The sequence below is a fragment of the Pavona decussata genome, unplaced genomic scaffold (assembly GCF_977016875.1).
Source record: "Pavona decussata unplaced genomic scaffold, jaPavDecu1.1 SCAFFOLD_109, whole genome shotgun sequence".
NCBI lineage: Eukaryota > Metazoa > Cnidaria > Anthozoa > Scleractinia > Agariciidae > Pavona > Pavona decussata.
In genome coordinates this window covers 430001-453792 of record NW_028145523.1, presented here as the reverse complement: position 1 = coordinate 453792, position 23792 = coordinate 430001, and the positions used below count along the sequence as shown (strand labels likewise).

The window sequence follows — 23792 nt, the reverse complement described above, 5'->3', positions numbered from 1 at the left end:
TTTTGGTTTTGTACCTAATTTTACATCAGACAAAACTCTTGATCTAATTAGTTTTCTCGCGCCATTCTCATACTTATTTGGGTCTTTGTTTATTGCACAGCTTGTGGTTGAAGATGCTGATCATGGGTCAAATGGTCGAGTCACATTCACCGTAAACAGCAACAAGTTTGCGGTTAATTCATCCACGGGTATACTCTACACCACGCAAACGCTTGACAGGGAACAGCAGGCTCAATACCAGCTAACTGTGCAAGCAACTGATGGGGGAGGGGGCGCTGCAAAGGTGGGTAGCTGATCATGACGGGTAATGAAGACCACCCCATCATTGTATAGATTTTTAGAGCTGACTTAACACCATGGCAAAAGACCACTTACATTTGCTAGAGACTTTCTTTACCTCCAGTTTTGATTTATCTTGCCTTGGTAACACAGGAGGGAAGTTGTTTAGTTTTCTGCTGACCAATGTCATGCAGCTTACTTTAGTGTATTATGCGCAAACTTTGCTTTGCCATGGATGGAACAAAATTGTCCGACGATTTTTTCCTGGTATTATGATTTTATTCAGTACATTTACCAGACAGGGCTAAGTTAGATCTTATAATGGAGTCAACCTCAAGATCTTCCCATTCAATTATTTCAGTTTTGAAATATATCGAATAAAATATCGTTCTAACTTTGTTACATGCAGCACGCCGCATTGGCGACAACGTTTTTGTTTTGTTTTGTTTGTTTGTTTGTTTGTTTGTTTGTTTGTTTGTTTCAATTTTGCCTGTATGAGTGACTTTTGTAGATGCTTATGTAGCGTGTTTATAAATCAAACTTATAACCATCAATGTGAAAGTTGAAAGCCGTCTAATGGGACCTCTTCAGTCTAAACCGAACTTGCACGTACACTCCGCAGAGTTCCAGTGTGTCGTTAAAAGTGCTCGTCGAGGATGAAAATGACAATTCTCCCAAGTTCACCGAGGCGGTGTACAAGGTGGCCATCAGCGAGAATGCGACTATCGGTTCAACAGTCATCCGGGTACTTGCCAATGATCCGGACTACGGCAGCAACGCTGACATCACCTTCACTCTTAAGGGAGGGGACGGGGTGTTTGACATCAACAAAACATCAGGTGACGTTGGGTAGCTTTCAAACCAAATGTACGCCTTTAGGAAAACCCTACAAATTCAAACTCCTAATGGTGAACGGTGTAAGGTATCAGTATAGGTGTAGAAAAGCGGGATATTTTTGAAGGATAATTTCATGTATATTATCAGTCGCGTTTACTGAAATAGGCGACCAAAGCGAACCAAACTTTCTATAGGTTTAATGAGCAAATCATGTGCCTTTGACTACACCCAGTGTTAGCATTTGATTGGTTCTGGCGTTAGTTTTCCTGAAAGGGTTTTGAGTGAACTTTTGGTCCTCCACGAGTCAATGAATTCATCAACCATTGCAAATCTACTAAAACTAAAACCCCTAGTAATGTTCCAAGGTCGAAAATTACGTTGAAAAAAAAAACATATTTAGCTATTGTCTCTATCTCTACTTTCAGGCGTCATAACTATCTTGAAGAAAGTTGATCGTGAAGCCAATCCCAGTGGTTACTCTCTGATCGTGACAGCAAGGGATCATGGATACCCTGTGCCCCAGTCTTCCTCGGCCTTGGTGAATATAACAGTGGATGACATCAATGATAATGCTCCTCGTTTTGATAAATTCACGTATACAGCTGAAGTTAGGGAGGACAGCGATATCTATAAGGTTGTTACCGCTGTTCATGCTGTGGACGACGACGAAGGACTCGCAGGAGAAATTATTTACTCCATCACAGGTCTGTTAGCAAATTATCATTATCGGACTCCGCTGTTTTAGAGGGGCCGTGTCCTGCGAAGGTTAATGTTTTTGGTCAAACCTGCGATGAACCTGAAACTAAATACCTTTCCTCAATTGAAGACTACTCCTAGAAAACCAAGAGAAAAATGTCACAAGATTTTCTCTAAGGGAGGAGGTCAGACCGCAATCTGTTTTACCGATTTTTAAGAAACACAAGGGAAAGATTTGAGAATAAAAATTAGCGAAATTATACTGCGTTTTGATATCATCATGATATCATTTTCAAGTGAAGAAATAAAAAAGTGTTGCGGGTTATAATTTGGTACATATTACGGAAAGTGGTCAACAGTGTTTCAAAGATTTTGTTCATGTTCAGTCCGTCTAGCTAAACTGTAAAGTGAAAATGGTCACGTAAAGCAAAGTTAGAGATTATTTTTGATTGATTTTGCTCTGATATGCACGTTTTGAAACAACAGAACATTAATTTTAATGCGAGACATTTAACAAGTGAATGAGAATGATGTTTGTTCCGTTGACAACACGAGCGAGAGGCATTTGAGTTTGATCTGCTGCTGTCAGAGATTTATGTGGACAAAACTTTTCCAGTGTCATTTATTCCGATAGCCCACTTACTACTTATACGCCCGACTAATGGGGACACAGGGTAGAAGAGAGTACAGATACTAGATCATCTGAAACTTTGCTTTTATTTCACGTAGCAGTTAAGCCTCGGGCTTCCTGCTTAGCCAAACTCTGGTTCTTTTTGTAATTTGCAGCTGGTAATGTAGGTGGTGCATTTGCCATTGACGGATTTGGGAATATAACCGTCGCTAAGAAGTTGGACAGAGAAACCAAGAGCGCTTATGAGTTGACAATAACTGCTCAGGATCGTGGAGGTACACTATTAGTCTTAAAAAACTGAAAAGCAACGATACAGATTATTTTACAATAAATGTCAAAATTGACGCTGGCTGATTGGCTTGTAGCTATTGGCTATTGTCTATAAGAGTACAGACAATAAAAATGTCAGATGTAACGCGCGCGCTTTCTTAACGGAAAATAAAACCACTTCCGCTCGTATTCTTTTCCATGTTACTATAAAAAACAAATCGACAGCAGTTTTCTATGGTCTATACTCCAGTACAGACCATAAAATGTTAAAAAACTTGACATTGAAACCACTCGCCTGCGGCTCGTGGTTCCACTTGAGTTTTGAACATTTTATGACGTCATTTTATGGTTTATAAGAGTATACACAATAGAAAACTGGTCCTAAGCTCGATCAGTTTCCCCCTGAAAGTTACAGAAAAACTACTGAAAGCAAGGATTATAAACATGGAACCAAGCAAAGGAAAAATAGGGAAGACAGACCGCGTCTAGATTCGATCTTTTTTTAACCTCAGTGACAGCCAAAAAAATAACAATAACAACAAACACATTTTTCTTACTAACAAAATAAACTAAATTAACCATAACAAAAGCAATGCTAACACCAACAACAAATAACAGCAACAGCAAATGATGTGGTATGCAATACGAACAGCTTTGTGCAACCTTTCTGAGTGATTTCTATTCTAAAATAACTGAAAGCTTTGCATAAACTACTGACATTATGTAGCTTGCCACGAATGATCGACGTAGATCATAAAATGAGTCGATAGGATATAAACTTTGGCCTTTTGACAAACGGTGTAAACGGCTTTACCAAGGAAAATCCTTGAATTCCACAAGTAGTTCAAAATAGTCACAAATAATGGAGTGCAGTCCGTCCCAGAGGGCCAACCGGATGTTTGTGAAAAACCCATTAAACGGTGACGCAAAGACAAGAAGATCGACTATTTTCGACACCTTCTCAGAGTTTGCGCCTTACTAATTAGACTCTGTGATCATGACTCAATTCTTTTACATAAAACTCACTCCATAATTCCAGTATGGGAAAATCTGGTTATAGTAATGTACCTTCGAGAAAATTTGCATGAGATCGAAGAATGTACAGAAATCCAAAAAGCACCATCGTGTGAATGAGCCATTTTGTTTTGTTTGTTCTCGCTTCCTCAGGTGAATCAAAATCTACGAGCGTTGAGGTAGACATCACCATAGCTGACGCAAACGATAACCCACCGTCCTTCCGCGCAATGCCATTGGCTATTCTTATCAGTGAGTCAGCTCTTTCAGGCACGCCGGTCTATACCTTGATAGCTGATGACCCAGATGTTGGAAGCAACAAAGCTCTCACGTACACTGGAGACTCCCCAGAAGGACAGTTTGCCATAAACGCCCAAACTGGCGTCATAACTACAGTGGGTAGGCTGGACTTTGAAAAGCAGCAAAGGTAAGCTTTTATTTCTCTTATTATTTTGTTTTTATCTTTGTTTTTACTTAAAGTTTTAAATATATACAGTGGAACCCAGTTAATACGGACACCAAAGGGACCAGCAAAAGTGTCCGTATTATCCGGGTGTTCGTATTAAGCGGGCTCTCACAATAAACGTCACGGACACATGCTTCACTGTACGAAGACTAAGGCATACAATTCAAAAGCAACAGTCGGATGTTTATAAACATTCAAGTATTGTCGCACTAAAATTAATGTTTGGCAGTGCTTATGACGCGACTGACAACGTAATCATTTAAAATAGTCCGTGTCTTTGCTCTGCACTGACAATCTCAGTTTGTGGTTCAGTCAGACAAACTGAATATTACTGAGACAATTTATACCATGCGCAGATAACAAGTGTGCGTAAAGTGAGCCTCAGGTTACATTTGTCTGAGAGTGTTAATCCGTATTATTCGCTGTTCGTATTAGAGGGCTAACGTAAGAGAAAATATAAGATCTTTTCGTCGGGACAAACACAACTGTCCGTAATAAGCGGGTGTCTGTAAAGCGGGGTTCCACTGTATTTGAAAGATTGTTGCCCCGGATGAACCCAACAGATTCTACAGGATTCTCAATAGACTTTCAACAAAGGCACTGAGCCCTAACATTTTCAATTACCATCAAAAGAGGTTTGATTTGGTCGAGTGTACATCGCGAACGAGTTCGATTATCGTCGTAATGTCGCGTGATTTTCAGCGATTACATCGTTGCTACAACTGTCATTCCGCATTTCGAGCATTGGTTATCAATTAACATTTCTAGTCTGAGCAACTGACAAACAACATTAGTCTTCTTAGAGAAATCTGTTGAGACAATAAGGAGATCAGACAGCGATGGGATCGTGCGTTCACTGGTTGTTTGTGTATTTGCAACAATTAAGGCGCATTCTTTTAAAGCTATTCCAGAATAGGAACACATGGAAGTGGCGGTATTGTTGTTCTTTTTGCACCAATAACTTTTCCGGAATGAGCAGAATAGCGTTCCGTTTATTTGTCCATCGGAGAGAGAATGAAAGGAAAACGGTCTATTAAAAGTAAGAGGAATAGGTGTTCTTTTGGGATATTTTAGATTTAATCAGAATGGGCAGAATTTTGTTCTGGCGTTTAAAAACTGATACAGTTTTGTGTATTCTGGGATTTCTCAAAGAATGTACCCTTAAATTGAATTGAATTAAACGGGCTCCTTATTACTTTTATAGTAGTAAATCAATGGTCCTCGAAATATTTCTTAACATATCTGAACAGCTAACGTATCTCGTACCTTTTCTTTGTCTTGTTGCTTAGTTACACGTTCTATGTGGTAGCCATGGATCAGGGTGTCCCGCAACTCAACAGTTCCACACTTCATGTAAACATCACTGTGGTGGATGAAAACGACAACAATCCCAAGTTCGAGCAAACCACGTACAGTGTGGAGACCTGGGAAAACGAAACACTTGGAGGGCATGTGATACAGCTAAAGGCAACAGAAAAAGACTCGGCTTTAGGGTCAAGGATCGGTTACAACATTTCTGCCGGAGACCCTCAAGGCCAGTTCAAGATATTTTATTACACTGTGAGTATTTAATGGAATTTTTAGTGATCGATGGGGTAGGTTAAATTTCTTTAGCTGATAGCGTCAGAAAAGTAGTTATTTTGTCTCTTGTAAGCAGGCAACGAATTCAGGCGTTCCATTACGCTTGCTAGGAGGCCATCTTTCCCAGAATTATGTGGTAGTCTCAATAGGCTGATAACGGAACCTCCTTCACGAGGCTCTGTTGCCTGTAAGTTAAACACTGTCTAAGTATTTCCCAATTGAAAAATGATGGAAAAGGAAAAAAATTGCTTCAAAGATCAACAAAATAAACGAAAGAAAAATGGTTTTTCAATACTGTTAGTTTATCCCGTTTCATATCGTGAAGATCACTAATTTTCATCATCATCATCGTCTTGATTTGTAATCAGGTAGTAAGGTGGCTGGGCACATACTAACTAGTTCAATATAAACAATACCGAAAGATGTAAATACATACAAAATCTGATGAAAAGTGGAATAAAATGAAAATTCGCAATAGTTAAGCTCCATCTTGGGATACAATTAGACTTCACTATCGACACTCATTTTAAGTGACTTTCCTTTTTCCTGTATTTTGTTCAAGGGACAAATCGTGGTACAGAAGCCGTTGGACAGGGAACTTGTACCAAACTATACACTTCGTATCACAGCAACGGATAATGGCAATCCCCCGCGATACGGCGAAACATCGGTAAGAAAGGTGTCGTGAACCGCGGAAGGAGTTACCGTCTGCAGGGTGTAAAAATTCCATAGGTTGTAACTGCGCGATAGGGAGCATTTATTATGCTATGCATAGAGTACGCTATCCAAGTTACACTAACAAGTGTTTTCCTGATCCGCTTTGAAGTTTGCTATGGCGTACATGTTAACTGCTACTTTAAAGTCTTTAAACGAAATTGTGCAATGTATCTTTTCACAGAAGATCTTTCATGTTGTTTCTCTCGTTTGTATTTTGTTTTTACAACTAAAATTTGTTCGTTTGTTTGTTTGTTTTTTGTTGTTTTTTTATTATTTTATTGTTGTTTTTTTTGTACATTTTTGAACTCGTCGGCCAGAACCGTAAAAATAAATTCATAATAATAATAATAATAATAATAATAATAATATTAATAATAATAATAATAATAATAATAATAATACGAGAGAGTGCACACTAATAAGTAATAAATCGACCTTGAGATGCCGAAGCCAGGGGAGTATATGGCACAAGTCATACAGGAGATTGACCGGTTTTTTTATATATTAATAAATGAATAATTAACTAGATAGATAAATAATAATATCAATAATATCCAAATATATATAATTGTATAACCCTAATTGTATATAATTTCCAAATGTATATAATTTCCAAATTCCAATTCGATCTGGAATCCGAGGGCCACAGGTTTGTCAGTCGTCAGACTGTTAAGTGTCACCCTCGTTAAAAGAAACAAAGTTGATTTAATAGTTTTAATAATAGTTTTCGCTGAAAGGATCATGCATTATTAATTCATAATTATCTTTCTCAGGTTACTATCATACTAAAGGATGTGAATGACCGCACTCCAGTGTTTCAATTCCGTGATTATCAGAGTGAAGTCTCCGAAGACAGTCCTGTAGGCAAAACTGTTACTACACTGGAGGCGTCTGATATGGACAGTGCTGAGAATACAATGGTAAGAATTTGGCGCAAGCGTGTATAACAAAAATATGAAGCCTACATACCCTTTAAAATTAAAGTGCGTTGTGGTATTCATCCTACCCTGCAAGCAGAGGTCCTTGGTCATCCTAAGTGCCAGCACGCCGACACATAAGATGGCCAAGAAACCTCTGCTCGAAGGATGCATTCGTCTTAGAGTTCGAAATCAGACCAAGGGCCCTTTTTCAAAACTTACCTCTGCTATGACCGTATAACGCTACAATTCTTCACCCAAAACACCCTACTTCCTAGGAGGCAGATACCTTAAGAATGGTTTTGGAGAGATAAATGAAATCTACGGAGTTTAAAACTTGAGGCTGGGAGATGGGCAGGGATTGGCGTTGCGTTCTTAAAATACATCACAGACCTTTGAAACAATAACGTAAAATTTCCCAAACCTCTGTTTACCTTAACCTGTAATTACATGCAAACTATAGCTAATACTTTCAAATGTCCTAAGCCTTCGGTACCGGGAAAACGGGGTAGGGAGGTAAAACAGTTTCTCTTTATTCTATTATTTATAATCTTATTTCTTTCTCTCCTCTTAGTTAACATACAGTATCCTTAGTGGTGACCCAGATGGCAATTTGAACATAACAACAGTGAAAAAGGACGGCAAATATCTTGGAGTTGTCACAGTAGCTGGGCTGCTTGACCGAGAGACCAAGGAAATCTATAAACTTAACGTTAGTACACTACGTTTTTTGCTTAATTTAACATTTTAAAATTGTCTACAAAAGCGTCGTGCAGTCGTCGTTTAGAAATTTCACCCTTCGGTGTACTCATTTTCTTTATACAGAGACAGAAGATCAGTTTATCCCACTGAAGTATTTTCTGTCAATGGTATCAAGGGGTTTCTTTTGCGCGCTTTAACAACGTTAATATTGTCACGTGACTGGGAAAGACGGAATTTACTTCGATCCTTTCCCACCTCTAAGTGACAAAGTTTTTGTATTTTGTATTTTGTATTTTTTGTGATAATGAAAAGTCTTTTTCGGGATGTGATACTTTATAACTACTTATAATACGACTAAATGTTTAGTGTACATGTGATTTAAGAAGTACCGTCTACTAGTTTAACAGTTGATTAACGTTAAGTTGTTTCATTTTCTTATTGAGATAATCATAAATTATCATTTGGAAGGATTTTATGCTGCGTAGCTGACGTAATTGTATGGGCGAAGGCGAAGTTTGTGCGAAGTTCGACAGTGGATCTTTATTTGGAATGAAGAGAAGGCGATTGGGTTTTCTCGCGGCTTACGCCGCTCGCGATCTAATCGTAACCTATTTAGTTCTCAGTTTTAACATTAAAAAATACAAAAATTATTTGTCAGTCAGGCTGAATTGTAGCAATATAGAGATTTCACGTATTTTTCCTATCACTTAAATAAACCCTGACCTGACCTTGCAGGTGATGGTGTCAGACGATCTTCACAACAGCACCGTTTTGTTGGAAGTTCGACTCACTGATGTCAATGACCGCAATCCTGCATTCAACTCATCTATCCAGTATTCAGCCAATGTGCCAGAGGTATGTTGCTCAGCCAAAAAAAGTACAATAACATCTGTATGTACAAAGAATTGACTGCGGAATTTCCGTATTAGCCAGCCAACTGTGCAATTCGAATTGGGTGAAGACGCGGTTCGTTTAGTGGTTAGCTCATCAAAGTGGGTTTATCAATCTACAGATTGGTAACCGGGTATTGACGTTGATCTATGTTAGATGTCCTATTTTTTCCACAGACAATGAACTTCCTCGCGTAGTGTAGTCTCTTTACATATGTGTCTTAATATAATACGGAAAACTTAGCAAAATGCAACCAAGTGGATAAATGTCTCTACGGTCATACTAAGAAAACCCTGAACACTAAGAATGATTTCTGGAATGTAAAATAAAATAAATAAATAAATAATTTATTTTATTTTATTTTAATTTTATTTTATTTTATTTATTTTATTTACTAAGAAAACCCTGAACACTAAGAATGATTTCTGGAATGTTTTATGTTCCTTGACCAATCAGAGGGAACGTCAAACCACGTGATCACTGTTGGGCGGGCTAACTCCAAACCTTCCTGCCTCTGACGGACTCCATTGGGTATATTTTATGTCAGTTGGTTTATCACGTTGTGGGATGTTTGAGGGACCAGGACTGGACTAATTAGCTACACGTTACATTTTGCAGAACTCTCCACGAGGCCTGTTTGTTTTGCGTGTGTCGGCAACTGATGAGGATCTTGGCTCCAACGCAAAGATAACTTACAGTCTTGAAGGTACAATACTTGCTCTTTAAATACGGCTATAGAATGGCTGTGAGTCAAGGAGTTCTGCGAATTCAGAGAATAAGACAAACAAACGCTGCTTATCCTATCCTACTCGTGATGGCAAATAAAGTCACGCAAGTGAATAGTGCTTTTCCCCCACGCTGATTGGCTAGCTTGGAGGTGATTAGCCAAGTACTATTCACCTCCGAGCAACCGAAGAGAAACAAGATGGCTTCCCGTTTCGCCACGGTCACTTAAGAGGACAATTTTTCGATAAAAGAGACGGCTATTACAAAAAATATAAAAATGGTAACAAATTTTGGTTTGATGGCATTACATGGTAAGTTATTTAATCTTTCAAACCTCATATTCTTAGGTGAAAAATAAAAATACAATGCATTGTTTACGAAAACTGTCAAGCACTATAATGACAATGTAAACAATGAAACATCTAATGTTTTGCAGTATGGTTTCAACAACAAGACAAATTTCACACAACAATCGAAGAAAAGACACTTGAGCAACTAATTTTAAGCAAGTTCCTCCAGAAGTTTTATATTTCTGCAAGAAAGCGAGACGGAACTTTCAACAACAAGAAATCGCTCACCGCGCGGCGCGCGAGATTTTAAAATTTCCCGCCATTTGTCGGTATATTGTCAAAAATAAAGTAATTTTTGGTCCACTTCTTATTCAGCTTGTGTGGCATATACTAAAACAATTATTCACCTCAGTGTCGGTGAAAGTGATGAATATTTACCACGCCGCTTCGCGGCTCGGTAAATATCCATCACTATTCACCACCACTTATTAAATATCGTATAATGTCGAAGGTGCAAATACATAGCTGAGTTCACATAATTTATGGCCACTTGGTGAAACAGTAAAGGAGGATGCGATATTTCGTAAGCATAGAAATACTTGAAATCCTCGCACACAGATAACGTAATATCTATTTTAGAACAAGCGAAGATTGACGGTTGTTTTCCGAGCGGAATGTAAATGCCGGGACATCTATGCAAAACTATATGACGATAAAGTAGTTAGTTGCGACTTTTTTTCTCTCCATTCACGTCTATAGGATCAGACGCCAAGTTTACCATTGACGCCAGCACAGGTGAAATCAGGACAGGCTCGTCTCCTCTTGATAGAGAGGAAAAGAGCGTTTATAGTTTGACGGCTGTAGCGACAGACCCTGGAAACAGACAAGTACGTTTTGAATTTCAAACTGGTTAATGCACTTTGATATGCCTTTCCGCGACGATATAAAGCGACTCATTTCCAAAATTAAAGAAGTTTTGTAGTTCACCTATGTTGCCGTGGCATATGATTATACGTTTGATAAATTATCTGTTTTTACTTAAGTTTATTGTATGTGAATTTAATTTTTCTTTGTTGCCTTTTTATTGTGTCGTTTTTCTTATGATTGGAGGGCCTGACCGTATAAAAAAACGTTATTGCTATAAAAAAAAATCATTTTAAAATAAAGGTACTAGCTCAGCGTGTTCGTGAACGGACCTGGGTAAATTAAATTATTGGAAAAACATTGTGTGAATTGAGAAAAACAAAGCAACATGAAACAAAATAAAAGTCTAACATTCAGACTAAGGAGAATTATTCTGAATTCCATTCACAGGGTCGTAAGGACGTTATTGTTCACGTGACTGATTTAAACGATAAAGCTCCCGAGTTCAGTCCTCCTGTAGTCAATGTGACTCTCACTGAAGGCAATTCCACGGCTGGACAACATGTGATACGAGTAAATGCTACTGATAAGGATGAGGGGAATAACAGGCTTATCACATACTCCATTATTAAAGGGAATTTGGGCGATGTCTTTCAAATTGATGATAATACGGTAAGATGATTGATTTCTCACGAAAATGCCTATTTTTGCTTTACTTTACAATCAATTCTTTTGATAAACTTCGATTAAACTGAAACGATTTCAGAAGGCCGGGACCTGTAATCACTGTGGTATTTTTTTTTTTTTTTTTTTTTTTATGTTGTAATAATCATGAAAACATCAGTTCTTTTAACGCAAGGTGAATGCATCATATTTTTTTTCTAAAGTGGAATAAGATTAGATATTGCGGCTAGTCAAAAAAAAAACAATGCCAAAACTTACGTTTAAATTTTCACCTATCTCCTTTGAAAATTGCACTGAGAAAAAGCGAAAGAAAAATCAAACCAATCCAACTTTGATATGATTCTAGGCTGAACAGTTTTATGAGTAAGGCGTCACAAAACGTTAACGTCTTCACTTAATATTCTTATGCAGGGAGTAATTACCACAAGCAAAAATCTTGACCGTGAGGCGCCTGGGCTGGCTGTCGATGCTGATGGCAAAGGAGTGTATACATTAATAGTACAAGCTGCTGATCATGGTTCACCTGTACAGCGGGCGACTGCGACGGTAAAATCAACATTAACCAGCTCTTGTCACAAAAACATTAACTCCTTGAATCAAAGAGTTGTATGATTGTAATATTTAGTGCTACGATACTCTGCAGATCGTTTTCCGCGACGTTATTATCGATGTGTTCGTTTTCCAAAATAGTTAACTTATACGAACAATTGTCGTTCAAAACAGTTCAGAGCGCACCATTTTCTACAAATTTAGTAACATTTTTCGGAGAAGTCATGTTATGTAGCTCTAAGTCCTAATTGTGTTGAGAAAGAGATTCTAAATTGTAGCCATCGAAAATGAAACCTGCTGAGCAGATCTTTCCTGTAGTGCTATTTGAGCAATAAAATATATGTTACAATTCTGTTTTCCAGGTTCGTGTTCTTATCACTGATATAAACGACAACTCACCGTCTTTTCCACCTGGCGGTTACAGCGTGAAAATATCAGAGGGCGCTAAAGCCAATAGTGAGGTAATCGCCGCGGTGGCTAAGGACCCGGATGCAGGGAGCAACAGCGAATTGACTTACGAGCTATTATCCGGGAACACTGGAGGCAAGTGTTATGTTGAAGCTCATTATCAGAGTTGACGAAAACTTCATTTATATCTCTCGGAACAAGTAGATTTTCTGTCGGCCATTAACTCTTGGAGGTCAATTGGAGGGTAGACAAGAAGTGTGCCAGCTGAACAATTATATTCTAGAAAACCCGAATTCAGAGAGCCTAAGAAATAGTAAAAGAAAAAGTTCGTCGGCGTGTACACAGCCTGCAAAGGTGATTTTTCTTTGAGCGTTATACTTATTATAGTTCTTCTTCTGTCTTTTCCGAGAATGTAGTGGAAAGGTCTTGAAAAATGTACGACTTTCCCAAAATTTCAGAGTTGGCCAAAAGGTTTCAACATTGGGATAGTGTATTGTGATAAGAAAGACTATGTTGGGTAGATGTCATTTGGTAAACTCCCGCAACGGGAGTGTCAATTTAAGAATCGTGTTCAGTGTATTACATTGTATCGTATCGCATTCTAGATAAGTTTAGAAACAAACAGTGAACTACTGCAAAGCGAACTACAGTCTACACTGCTTGCCTCCTTAAATCGTGCTACCGATGATCACAGTGAACACCCTTTATTGCGGACACCCTCGGGACCACGAGCTAGTCTCCTTTATAACGAGAGTCCGTAATAGGGGAAATATATTTCAGTCAAACGTCTGTAATTTATAATTGCCGGGGATTTAGCTGCTGTCTGTAATATCGGGGTGTCCGTAATAGCGAGGTGTCCGCAAGGCGAGAGTTGACTGTACATGGTAAATCGAAAAAAGGCACGTATTTTTAATTTCCCCCTCATCATGTTTCAGGTGACTTCACACTCGATCCAAACACAGCAATGATCAGAACTCGCAAGAATCTTGAACGTCAACAAACTTTCTCATATAATCTCACTATTGGCGCGTCGGACCAGGGAAAACCTTCAAGAGTCAGCACGGTAAAAACACATCAATGTAAAATATTACATGCGTGGGTTACTTTCTCTAATTAAGAATTATGTGTTATTCAGTAATGACACTGGCAAACTCGGAAAAAGAAATTCAGTAGTCGAACCTAAGACCTTCCGATTACTAGTTCGGATGCTCTACCACTGAGCTACAGGAGATAGACAACTGCATACTGCTAGGGTTGGAATGTCAACGAGTGGCATATGCGCAATGAAAGGAAATGTGATGTAATATTTTAAGCCTGGTGAACAAATAAGAATGATGTATTATTCAGTAATGACACAGGCAAACTCTGAAAAAGAAATCCGAGTGCTCCCATCAGGAGCCCTCATTAGTTTATTAATGAAATAATTAAAAGTTAAGCTCATCGCTGGGACAACAATACAGGACTCTTTTGTCAAAGGTCTGGAGATCAACGTTGAAAGAGTTCAACAATGGGCATTCTGTGTAGTCGGCTTTCCGTAGCGTAACGTACGCGGTAATTAACTTGTATCGAACTTTCTCTGATTAACTCTTCTAACTAAACTTCTTGTTTCGAGTTTACAGTTCACATTTCAAACGGTCACTCTAAGATAAAAGTGTAGTCTGGTGTCCGGTCAGAGGTGTTCACTGTAATTGGCCTCAGCTGTAGTGTTTCCCCGGGATTTTTTATTTTTATTATTATTATTATTATTATTATTATTATTATTATTATTATTATTATTATTATTATTATTATTATTATTATTTTATTTTGTATCCTCGTAACTTGTTTACTCATGGCAAACTAAAATGAACAAAAATAGTCTAGGCAACCAAGCATTCCTCCCAGGGTTTTCACCAAACAACAGCTGAATAAACTTGAAAGCTTATTACACGTATGCATGTCACTTGTACAGTATTGCGTCCATAATAATGTCGGACCATCCTCATTAATAGTGATAATAGGACTGACTGGAGTCCAATCCGGTCTGTAATCATACGAGTGATTAACAAAATCGTGGGAGTCCGATTTTTCTAATCACGAGTATGACTATAGACAGAATTGGAGGACACGAAGTCCTGTTACCAATTAATCATAAAAGTCTAACAAAATTTGAGAAGAAAAAAGCCAACAGATTAACTTTTTGGTGAATAAATTGAGGACAGCAGTTGAGTTAAGTTTTGAGATCGATTCAATTACAGCGCACGCAAATGACTTGTACTGTCCAATTACACCTAGCATGACGAGTAAACTGTCAAATTAATGCTCAAACATGGCCTGTTGATAACCAATCAGATTCGAAAATTTTGTTGTAATGCAGTTATTAAGCTTGTAGACTTCTCAGCCATTGTCTAATTATCTTTTTTTGCAGACTCAAGTTTACATTGAGATTGGCGACATAAACGACAACAATCCAGTATTTGATCCAGTGAACTACACCGTGTCCGTGTACGAAAACTCCCCCGTTGGAACACCCCTTGTTAACATAACAGCAACAGACGCAGACAGTGGTCAGAATGCTAGGATCACTTACAGTGTGACCGGAGGGGACCCACACTCACTATTTACAGTGGATACGCGGGTAAATGGATCTTACAACGCATGAGTAGTCTCTCATTTTATTAGGGATATTAAAGCGAGCGGAATACGCGAGTACGCGCAAAAATTGACTCCCGCGAGGAGGTGCGACGTATTCCCACCCTGCGTCTCGTCTCCTCGCGAGAGTCAATTTTCGCGCGTGATTGCGTGTTTCGCTCACTTTAGTGTCCCTGGGAAAAATAAAGGACTATTCGTAGTCAAGTCACCCACTCAGTTACATTGCTAGCCAGCCAGTCGGTCAGACAGTCAATCGCAGTCATATGGTCAATTGTCAAGTCGGTCAGACATTGAGTTCATCAGACGGTCAGTCGGTTAGGGGCTTGGTTAGGCGCTCAATGACTTTATTTCCGTTGCAAATACGCCTTTCTGTCATGCAATGACAATTTTAGTGATTCTTTGAATTAATGTCAACTCAATTCAATTCAATTCAATTTATTAAAGCACATTTTTCACGAAGGTAAGGCAAGAATGCACTAGCCCGCAAATAGCATAGGCTAATCTAGGCGGGTAGTGCAGTTGATTAGTATATATTTACAGAATATAATTTAAAGATATACCAATAATTAATGTGTAATAAGTTAGGTAAAAAATAATGACTGTCTAAATTAAAATTAAGAAAGTTTCATATACCTGTAACCTCTCCTTTACAGGACACATATGGCACCGTTCAGATCAAAGGCAATGTTGATCGTGAGCAAAAGAATAACTACACTCTGACAGTGACAGCAGCTGATGGGGGTGTACCACTGAGTAGAAAGGTAATGAAAAAAGATATATGTATTGAAAGAAATAACCCTTCATTACTTACTCTAAACTGACATTTACGGCATTTGATCTGCTGCTACAATAGTTGCGAGAAGTAGAGCTCGGCACAATATTTGGCGAAGACGACTGCACCGGGTGAAACAATTTTGTTGGAGGTTATGTTACACTAGGTTTTTTTCTGTGCAGCTTGCTACAGAATGTTGTGCTTAGACATGTTGAACGACACTGTGACTGGCGTAAGAACCTCGCAGGGGCACCCAACGACAGTTTTCTCTCAGATCCTTTGAAATGCAACTTTTGGCTATTTGGAGTGCCTTTAAAGCTCTGTAGGTTCATTTCAGGCCGCCCTATGATATTTTTATCTGTTCGGTCATTCTAGGGGAACTTGAGTCTTTTCGAAATTACTAGGGCATTTTTGTCCATTTCCCGAAAACCTCAGGTCTTATTTCCTTTCCGAAAATCTTAGCTGACCTTTTTTCGGTATCCGAAACGACATTTTTATCAATCCGAAAACACTAGGACTTAAATTTCCCATATCACGAACGTTCGAGGTGAAAATTCCCTTAAGAAAATGGTAGGGGATGAAGGGCCTTCCGAACAGATAATTTACTGAAACGATCCGTTGGGTGCCCCTGACCTCGTCAAGAGTAAACTATCTTAACTCTCTTGCAGGCTTTTGCCACTGTGTTTGTTACAGTACTTGATCGGAATGATAACCGGCCACAGTTCTCACAAGATTTGTACACTGGGAGTATCATGGAAAACTCAGGAGCCGGCACAACAATCGATATGGTGGGTAGAAAAGTAGAGCAGGGCTTGTTTAAACGAAGACGAGGACTTTAAGCAGAAGTACACCTTTGATGGTTAACTGTACAAAAATGAATATCTTTACGGCAAGGGTATTAAACTTGAAGAACTTGCAGATTAAATTTCCCATCGCTGATCATGAATTCTTCATTGTTCTTTTCATCCTCGGAACCAACGTTTACAGCTGAGGATAGAAACAATCCTCGATTGTTGATTAAAGAAGAACATTAGTCAGTTTGACGCGCGATACTTAAGTTTTTTTGTTGATAGTTGAATGTAATACCCTCTGCCTTATTGGTTGAGGAATAAAATTTAAGCCATTTGACCGTTAGCCATCGATGCGTGGCCTCATCAAGATCCTCATAGACGCCAATTGTCACATTTCCAAAGGGGCTTGGAGATAATAAATATTTTAATCACCCCCACATTTACATATTAAAATCGCAATGACTTTGCACTTTATAGTGGTAGCACAATTCTGGAAGATATAGAAAAAACTCGAGAAAATCACCCTGAACAGAACGCGATGTAACAACAACAACAACAATTTATTTGCATTCCCATATACACAGATGGTATAGAATTCTTGTTAAATGCTTATCTTAGGCCTTCCCCCACCTCGCTCCTTACTTTAACTACAGTTACTCCAAACAGGGTTTGAAGACCTTATTTACGAAAACGGTACTAATTGATTTAAAATATCGTTTACCTGCCTGTTTAATGTGTGTAATTTAAAGAACTACTGACTGTCATCAAGCCCTTTTCAAAGTCACTAGACTATGGCCCGTTTCCGCATGCGAATTTGTTATGCAGCTTTTGTTGCACTTAAAAAAAATTGCAGTGAAGTCTTCATTGCAAATTTCTTTTCTCATGCAGGGCTGCGATTTCAGTGTGTTTTCAGTGAGATAACGTTGTACGTTTTCTAAGAAATCAGGAAAATTTGCACCAAGGTTCAAACATCTTTGTACCTCCTTATCTGTACCTTGAACGCGACAAAAGTTGCAATGAGAATATGTGTAAACAGACCTCTAGATAAGTAGTATCGAGTTGATCTTCACATTTCTGCGTTGCATTTGTATAAGAACAGTAGTTTGTAACCCATTCGCCTGTCTTGCAGAACCAAGAGATAAAAGCCACAGATCCTGACCTGGGTCTCTTTGGCAGCATTGAGTTTCATTTGAATGGTTCTGAGCGCCACCAGTTTGCTATCGACCCAATTACAGGAGTGATTTCCGCCAGAAAATTCCCGCCACCAACATTAGACCACGAGAGGACTGGAAACTACTCTTTCTACGTAGTGGCCGTCGATGAAAATGGCTCTGGTCATGCGTCGTTTGCGCTTGTTAGGATACAAGTGATTGACGCCAACGACAACGTTCCTCGATTTGTACCACAAACAAAAAACGTGACGATCAGGGAAGATTCCTCTGTTGGTTTTGCAGTGACCAGTGTTTTTGCAAGCGATCCAGATTACAAGCTGAATGGCAAAGTTTCTTACTGGTTGTTGGCAGGTGCTGACGGGAAATTTGAGATTGGGAGAAACGATGGTGTTATCCGCGTGACCGGGGCTTTGGATCGAGAAAAGAAAGGACATTATGCCTTAAACATATCTGCGTTAGATGGTAGTTATTATCCGCTAGAGGGGTTTGGTATGGTATTTGTAAGCCTTTCCGATATCAACGATAACAAACCAACATTTGAACTGCTGGTGTACAAAGTAACAATATTAGAAAATTCTCCTCTTGGTAGCTACCTGGTTAACTTGACAGCCAAAGACCCGGATCTTGGGATAAATGCAGATATCTCCTACTCAATGAATCATCCCAAGTTTACGATCGATCCCAAAACAGGCAGCGTGACTACAAAGGGGGAATTGGACCGAGAAACATTAGACACGTATTCATTTATTGTGCGCGTTCATGACGGAGGAGGCTTGGAATCGAGTGTAGCAGTAAACGTAGTAATTTCAGACACTAATGATAATTCACCATATTTCTTGAGCACGAGATATAAAACAGATGTCATTGACAAGACTCCAGTGGGTGCTATTGTGTTGACTATAGTGGCAGAAGACGAGGATATCCATGAAAATGCCGAGATAACGTATTCCATCGCGGACGCCAAAGACGACTTGTTTAGTATTGAACCAAATGCAGGCTTTGTAAGGTAAGTGCAGTTAATACATGTTCAGTACGTCTTGTGTAGCAAGTTCTTCTGTATTAAGTTGTTACTGGATATGAAGAATTTCCTTACCACTTCTCGAGGGGGTCTGAAGAGGTAATTAAACCCCAACCACCCCCCTCCCCCACCCCCGCCTCAGCTCACCTTTGAGGGTGGAGGATGCCCGTGGGTAAAACAAAAGACTAATAAAAATATCAGAAAGCCATAAGGGTTGAAACGTGAGAGATTGAATTCACAAAGGTCTTGAAAGAAGCTTGCGGGCATTCAGTTTCTTGAGTACCATCTTTGGGAAGTTCGCGGAAGTCAAGAAAAACAAACCGACCAATCAGTTCGCTTGAGCGTCAGGACGTAATGTCAAGTTCTTGCATCCCTCGCTTTTTTCGGACTTTCTCTTCATATGGGCAAATGCAAGAAAACTTTTAAAAGTTTTCACAAGTTTTAGAAGGCTTCGTTTAAAACACCCTCCAGCCAGACTGAGGAACTCAAATGTTGGACCTAAGCAAACGAACCTCGTTGACCTCGACTTCCACTTCATCCGTAACGAACTTTCGGACTTACGACATTTATCCAAGCGCAATTTAAGGGAAATCCTTCAACCTTCTTCCTAGGTGTCGCTGTACAACCTTTGCAGAGTCCAGTTTCTGGCTGCAAAAATTTCTGCTTCCTCCCGAGCTTGAGATAAAATCAAACTTTCGGTTCCCTTCCTCCTAAAAAAAAGGCTTAAAAGGCTTAAAAATAATTTCGCAATAAATTGGTTTCATGTCTCGCCATATTCCACTTTCAGAGAGATTTTACAACAACTACTGTAATCACTTGGATTTTATGCCTTTTCTTGGTTTGTCGGAGAGACACAAATGTCGCAGGCTGCAAACGCAGAATCTCCTACTTGAGACATTTTATAGATTCCGGTGTACACCGATTCGTTAAATTCTAACGGTTGATTGATAAATCTGTCAACAGTCAGCACCTGTAATTTATGTGTATGTGCAATAAATTTTTCTTTGTTTTTCTTTTCCTCAGAGTTAACAAGTCTATCAATCGCATCGATCTCCTTCACCGTGGTATCATTAACGCCAATGGCTCCTATGTTTTCAAGGTTGTGGCACGAGACCATGGGATCACCCCACTCTCCCTTAATATAACTGTAGAGATAAATATTGTCGATGCAGGCGATGATAGCCCTGTATTTAGCAGGTAAGGTTCATTCTAAGAATTTATTGAATGAATTTATTAAATGAAGCAGTCAGCCACCCAACGAACAAGTTAACCTAAGTATCAGGCCTTCCTAAGAGGAGGGGGGGGGCGCCCTTTCCATCGTCCCTCCCCCTCTCCGAAAAACCTGATACTCTGGCTACTAACAAGCCAACTAGCCGAGCGAACCAACCAATGAACTAGCCGCCCAGGTAAGCCAACCCATGCACCCTCCAACAAAACAACTTGGCAACCAACCAAATAAATGAATAAATAAAAACCCAACATCCAATCAACCAACCAGACATCTCACTAGGTCCTTGAATGGAAGTAAAGTAAGGTTCCAGGACCTGACGGGACGATAACTGTTTCCAGTGCCTTAGCGACGGGATATCGAACAAACTGAGCGACTGAAGAATTAACTGACAGAATGTCTGACTCAAGTGCACTTACTTTTCCTCAGGTCATCGTATGAAGTAAACGTGACAGAAAACAAACCCCCAGGGACCTCAGTTTTACAAGTTACAGTTTCCCAGCAGAGACCTGGAGCGAGTCTGACTTTCAATATCGTGCCGTCACAGAATGAATTTCAAATTAATACCAGCACGGTAGGTGACATGAATTGGTAAGTAGTGTCAAGCCGCAGGGTAAGTGTGTCAGGGAGATTCAGTTTCCCAGTTCATGGTACCTCCTGTTTTCAGTTGTTATCGTACGTACCAACGACATCCTATTATCTTCTTTATGACACTCTTTTAAAAGTATTACGGCAAACATAAACTAAAGTCACTTACGTGCAATGCAATTGTATAGCGCAGTCTTTGTACCCATATATTTTATAAGTTCGTTTACAAAGGAGATCGCAGGTGGGACGTAGTATAAATGCAAAAAAACAATAACAGGCCATTTCCGAGTTGCTTCGAACCTCATTATGAAAGGGAGGCTTAGTGCAAAAGCTTTTCACATGAAATTAGTTTTGATTACACATGAATGAAAGCTAGTTTTCATATGAAAAGCTTCGCACTTAGCCTCGCTTTCTCAATGAAATTCAAAGCAACTCGGAAATGGCCAGTTAAGAAGAAGTAAAATAAGCGCAACGTTCGTACGCGTCAAATGGGGAAACACACAGCTCAAGAACGGCACTTTAATTTGCGTACTTCCATCGACTGTCTTTAACCCGGGATAGTGCAAGCTTAAAAGTATCAATCAGGACAAGCAAACAGTGTCCGACGTATCGACTTCTCGTGATGCAGAGGTGATCTCATTATGCCTCTCATTAGCCTGCGTAGCTAGCGGTTTCGTTGGGGTTTGGTTTAATAACATGTATGCGGAAAACTGTCCTTTAGGGACGATGTAAGGGAATTAGAACTGAAAATATAATAGTTTTCAAGTGATAGTGCAATCAAACGAATGGAACAGAAAGAAGAAAGCCATCTATGCCTGTCTATGGAATAGTAAATGACAAATATACGTATCTGTTACTTGTTATACAGGGTGAAATTTCAACATTGATGACACTTGATAGAGAAATACGAGATTCCTACGTGTTCACAGTTCAGGCCACGGACAATGGACAGATTCCACTCAGCGGTTACACTTCGGTACGAGAGTAACTTTATGTAAAACGTCACCGTAAAACAAGTATATATCACCCGCTAAAAAGAATAGACCTCCAGCTCAGTAGTACTAATATATTTGAGGATGGTGAGCCAATGTTCTATCGAGTGTTTCTTTAAGACCGTGATAATTCAAAGCAATAACATATGAACTATCCCAAAAGGGTCAAACAAAGAGTTCAACGAGTCCTGTTATCAAACAAGAGAACATGGATTAATGCTCCTGATAGCTTGAAAAGTATATCAGCTCAGCATAGCACATGGCATATTTTTCTGACAAGATCTAGAGAGCAGTAATGAAAACTAATTAATTAAGTGTATGCACATTAGCTTTGTAACTTGATTCTTTTAATTAAAAGTAAAATTCAATGTATATTCATTTTGCCAGGTCACTGTCCGCGTGACTGATGAAAACGACAATGCTCCTCGGTTCCAGTTCTTTTCTCCTGATAAAATGACCGTGATGGAGAATGCGCCTTTGGGGACTGAAGTGGGCCGGGTGCAGGCGTTTGACAAGGATCTGGGCCAGAATGCTGTGTTTGAATACGCCATCACACATGCAAATATTGGTAGGTGAACGGCTTACACTGAAAATACTGCCAGGAAATATTAAAGACACGTGCTCATTGTAAATCTATAACATAAAAAAGCGCGACACTTCGGCATCTCTTGAATCACCCTACTTATTTGCGAAGAGCATTTGAACGTATCCATGAGAAAGAAAAAACAAACACAAATGTAGGCTATAAATTACCGGACCATATCGAAAAATAAATATTATGAAATCCTAGTAACGTTTCCATTTAAAAGATTTTATTGGCCTTTTTCCAAAGCTTCCCTCCGGGATGAGGTGATTGCCATAAAGGCGACCACAACGAAGGACACCCTTTCATTTTTTTTGTTTCTCGCCGCCCCCTTTCTCATAATGTTGACGCAACAAAACGACACAGGCAAAATAAACTGAACTAAGGAAAGACACAAAAATTTTTTAAAAAAGCGAAGAGGAAAATACGGATGGAAAAAAAAAAAGCAAAGAAAATAATTGTTTTTGTTTTCTTCTTAAAACGTTATTTTCCAGCCAAGGTAAATGTCCAATTAGGTTGTTTTTGACCACTTCACATTACAGAAACTGACGAAAATCAAATACCAAATCAGCTTGACTTTACCCACAATAAAATACGGCCCCCAGTAAGGATCAACTAGGCTGTTTCTTTTCATTTAATTAAATTTCAGGTCCAGGGCAGTCAGTCGTCTCTGTTCATACTGAATGTGAAACTCCTCTTGGACTTGAGAATGGTGACGTCAAAGCTAGCGACACCAAAGCGTCAAGTACATACACGATGCCTAATGAAGATTACTCACCGACACTTGGCCGGCTTAATAACAAGGTGTTCAACCAGTTTGGGACCTCGTATAAAGGTGATATACCTATTTCATTTTTAATTACCGATAGGAATAAAATCTGATGTTTGCTGATGTATCACAAAAAAGGCGATCCCCCAAACGTAGGTACAGAATCCCCGAAAGTAACACAAACTAGACTCTTTGTGGGGTTAAACACTACACACACTTTGTACTGATACTGACAGGGCTTGTAAACTTTGCTGAAGCCAAAGAAAACTCCTCGCACAAAGATTTATCGTTTGGGAATTTTATCTCAAAAAGTATCTGAACTGGTACATGAGCCACTAACGGTCTTCATGGCTGGCAGTTAGCATGCAGGATAAGAGTACAACCGTAATCATTCGATTTAGCGCCTCCTTCTATTAAAAAAAACTCTTTCAAAAAGTCACCTTTCCCCCTTTGAATAAGTACTTGATACTTAGCTTCTCCTCTCCAATAAGCAACCCATTTCTCAAAACCCACCCTATACTGCAAAGTGCATCAGCTGCGTAAACCCCTACCCCGTATGTAGATAAGAAAGTCTGAAAATTTTCAAACTATTTTCTGTTACCTTTTACTCTAATTTCCAGGTGCTTGGTGCGCAGGAGTAAATGATAATCAACAGTATCTGCAGATCGACTTTCGTGGTATGAGGAAGGTTACAAAAATTGCTTCACAGGGGAGGCCCGCGTCTAA

The 23792-nt window shown here is 39.2% G+C and overlaps 1 protein-coding gene across 1 annotated transcript in view; it reads left to right on the top strand.

Moving 5' to 3' along the window:
• LOC146470901 (protocadherin Fat 4-like) overlaps positions 1-23792 on the top strand; it is a 76149-nt gene that overhangs the window by 24586 nt on the left and 27771 nt on the right. The window contains exons 22-47 of the mRNA XM_085121480.1: positions 101-283; positions 902-1118; positions 1542-1820; positions 2599-2718; positions 3881-4154; positions 5483-5753; positions 6337-6444; positions 7265-7411; positions 7983-8120; positions 8846-8965; positions 9620-9707; positions 10777-10904; positions 11332-11553; positions 11977-12111; positions 12477-12657; positions 13458-13585; positions 14930-15139; positions 15807-15914; positions 16594-16713; positions 17846-18894; positions 19930-20103; positions 20564-20708; positions 21591-21698; positions 22102-22282; positions 22947-23132; positions 23687-23792. The exon at positions 23687-23792 is cut by the window's right edge and continues 67 nt beyond it. Of these exons, the coding sequence (XP_084977606.1) occupies positions 101-283; positions 902-1118; positions 1542-1820; positions 2599-2718; positions 3881-4154; positions 5483-5753; positions 6337-6444; positions 7265-7411; positions 7983-8120; positions 8846-8965; positions 9620-9707; positions 10777-10904; positions 11332-11553; positions 11977-12111; positions 12477-12657; positions 13458-13585; positions 14930-15139; positions 15807-15914; positions 16594-16713; positions 17846-18894; positions 19930-20103; positions 20564-20708; positions 21591-21698; positions 22102-22282; positions 22947-23132; positions 23687-23792 (5126 nt within the window). The remainder of the gene's footprint in view (positions 1-100; positions 284-901; positions 1119-1541; positions 1821-2598; positions 2719-3880; positions 4155-5482; positions 5754-6336; positions 6445-7264; positions 7412-7982; positions 8121-8845; positions 8966-9619; positions 9708-10776; positions 10905-11331; positions 11554-11976; positions 12112-12476; positions 12658-13457; positions 13586-14929; positions 15140-15806; positions 15915-16593; positions 16714-17845; positions 18895-19929; positions 20104-20563; positions 20709-21590; positions 21699-22101; positions 22283-22946; positions 23133-23686) is intronic.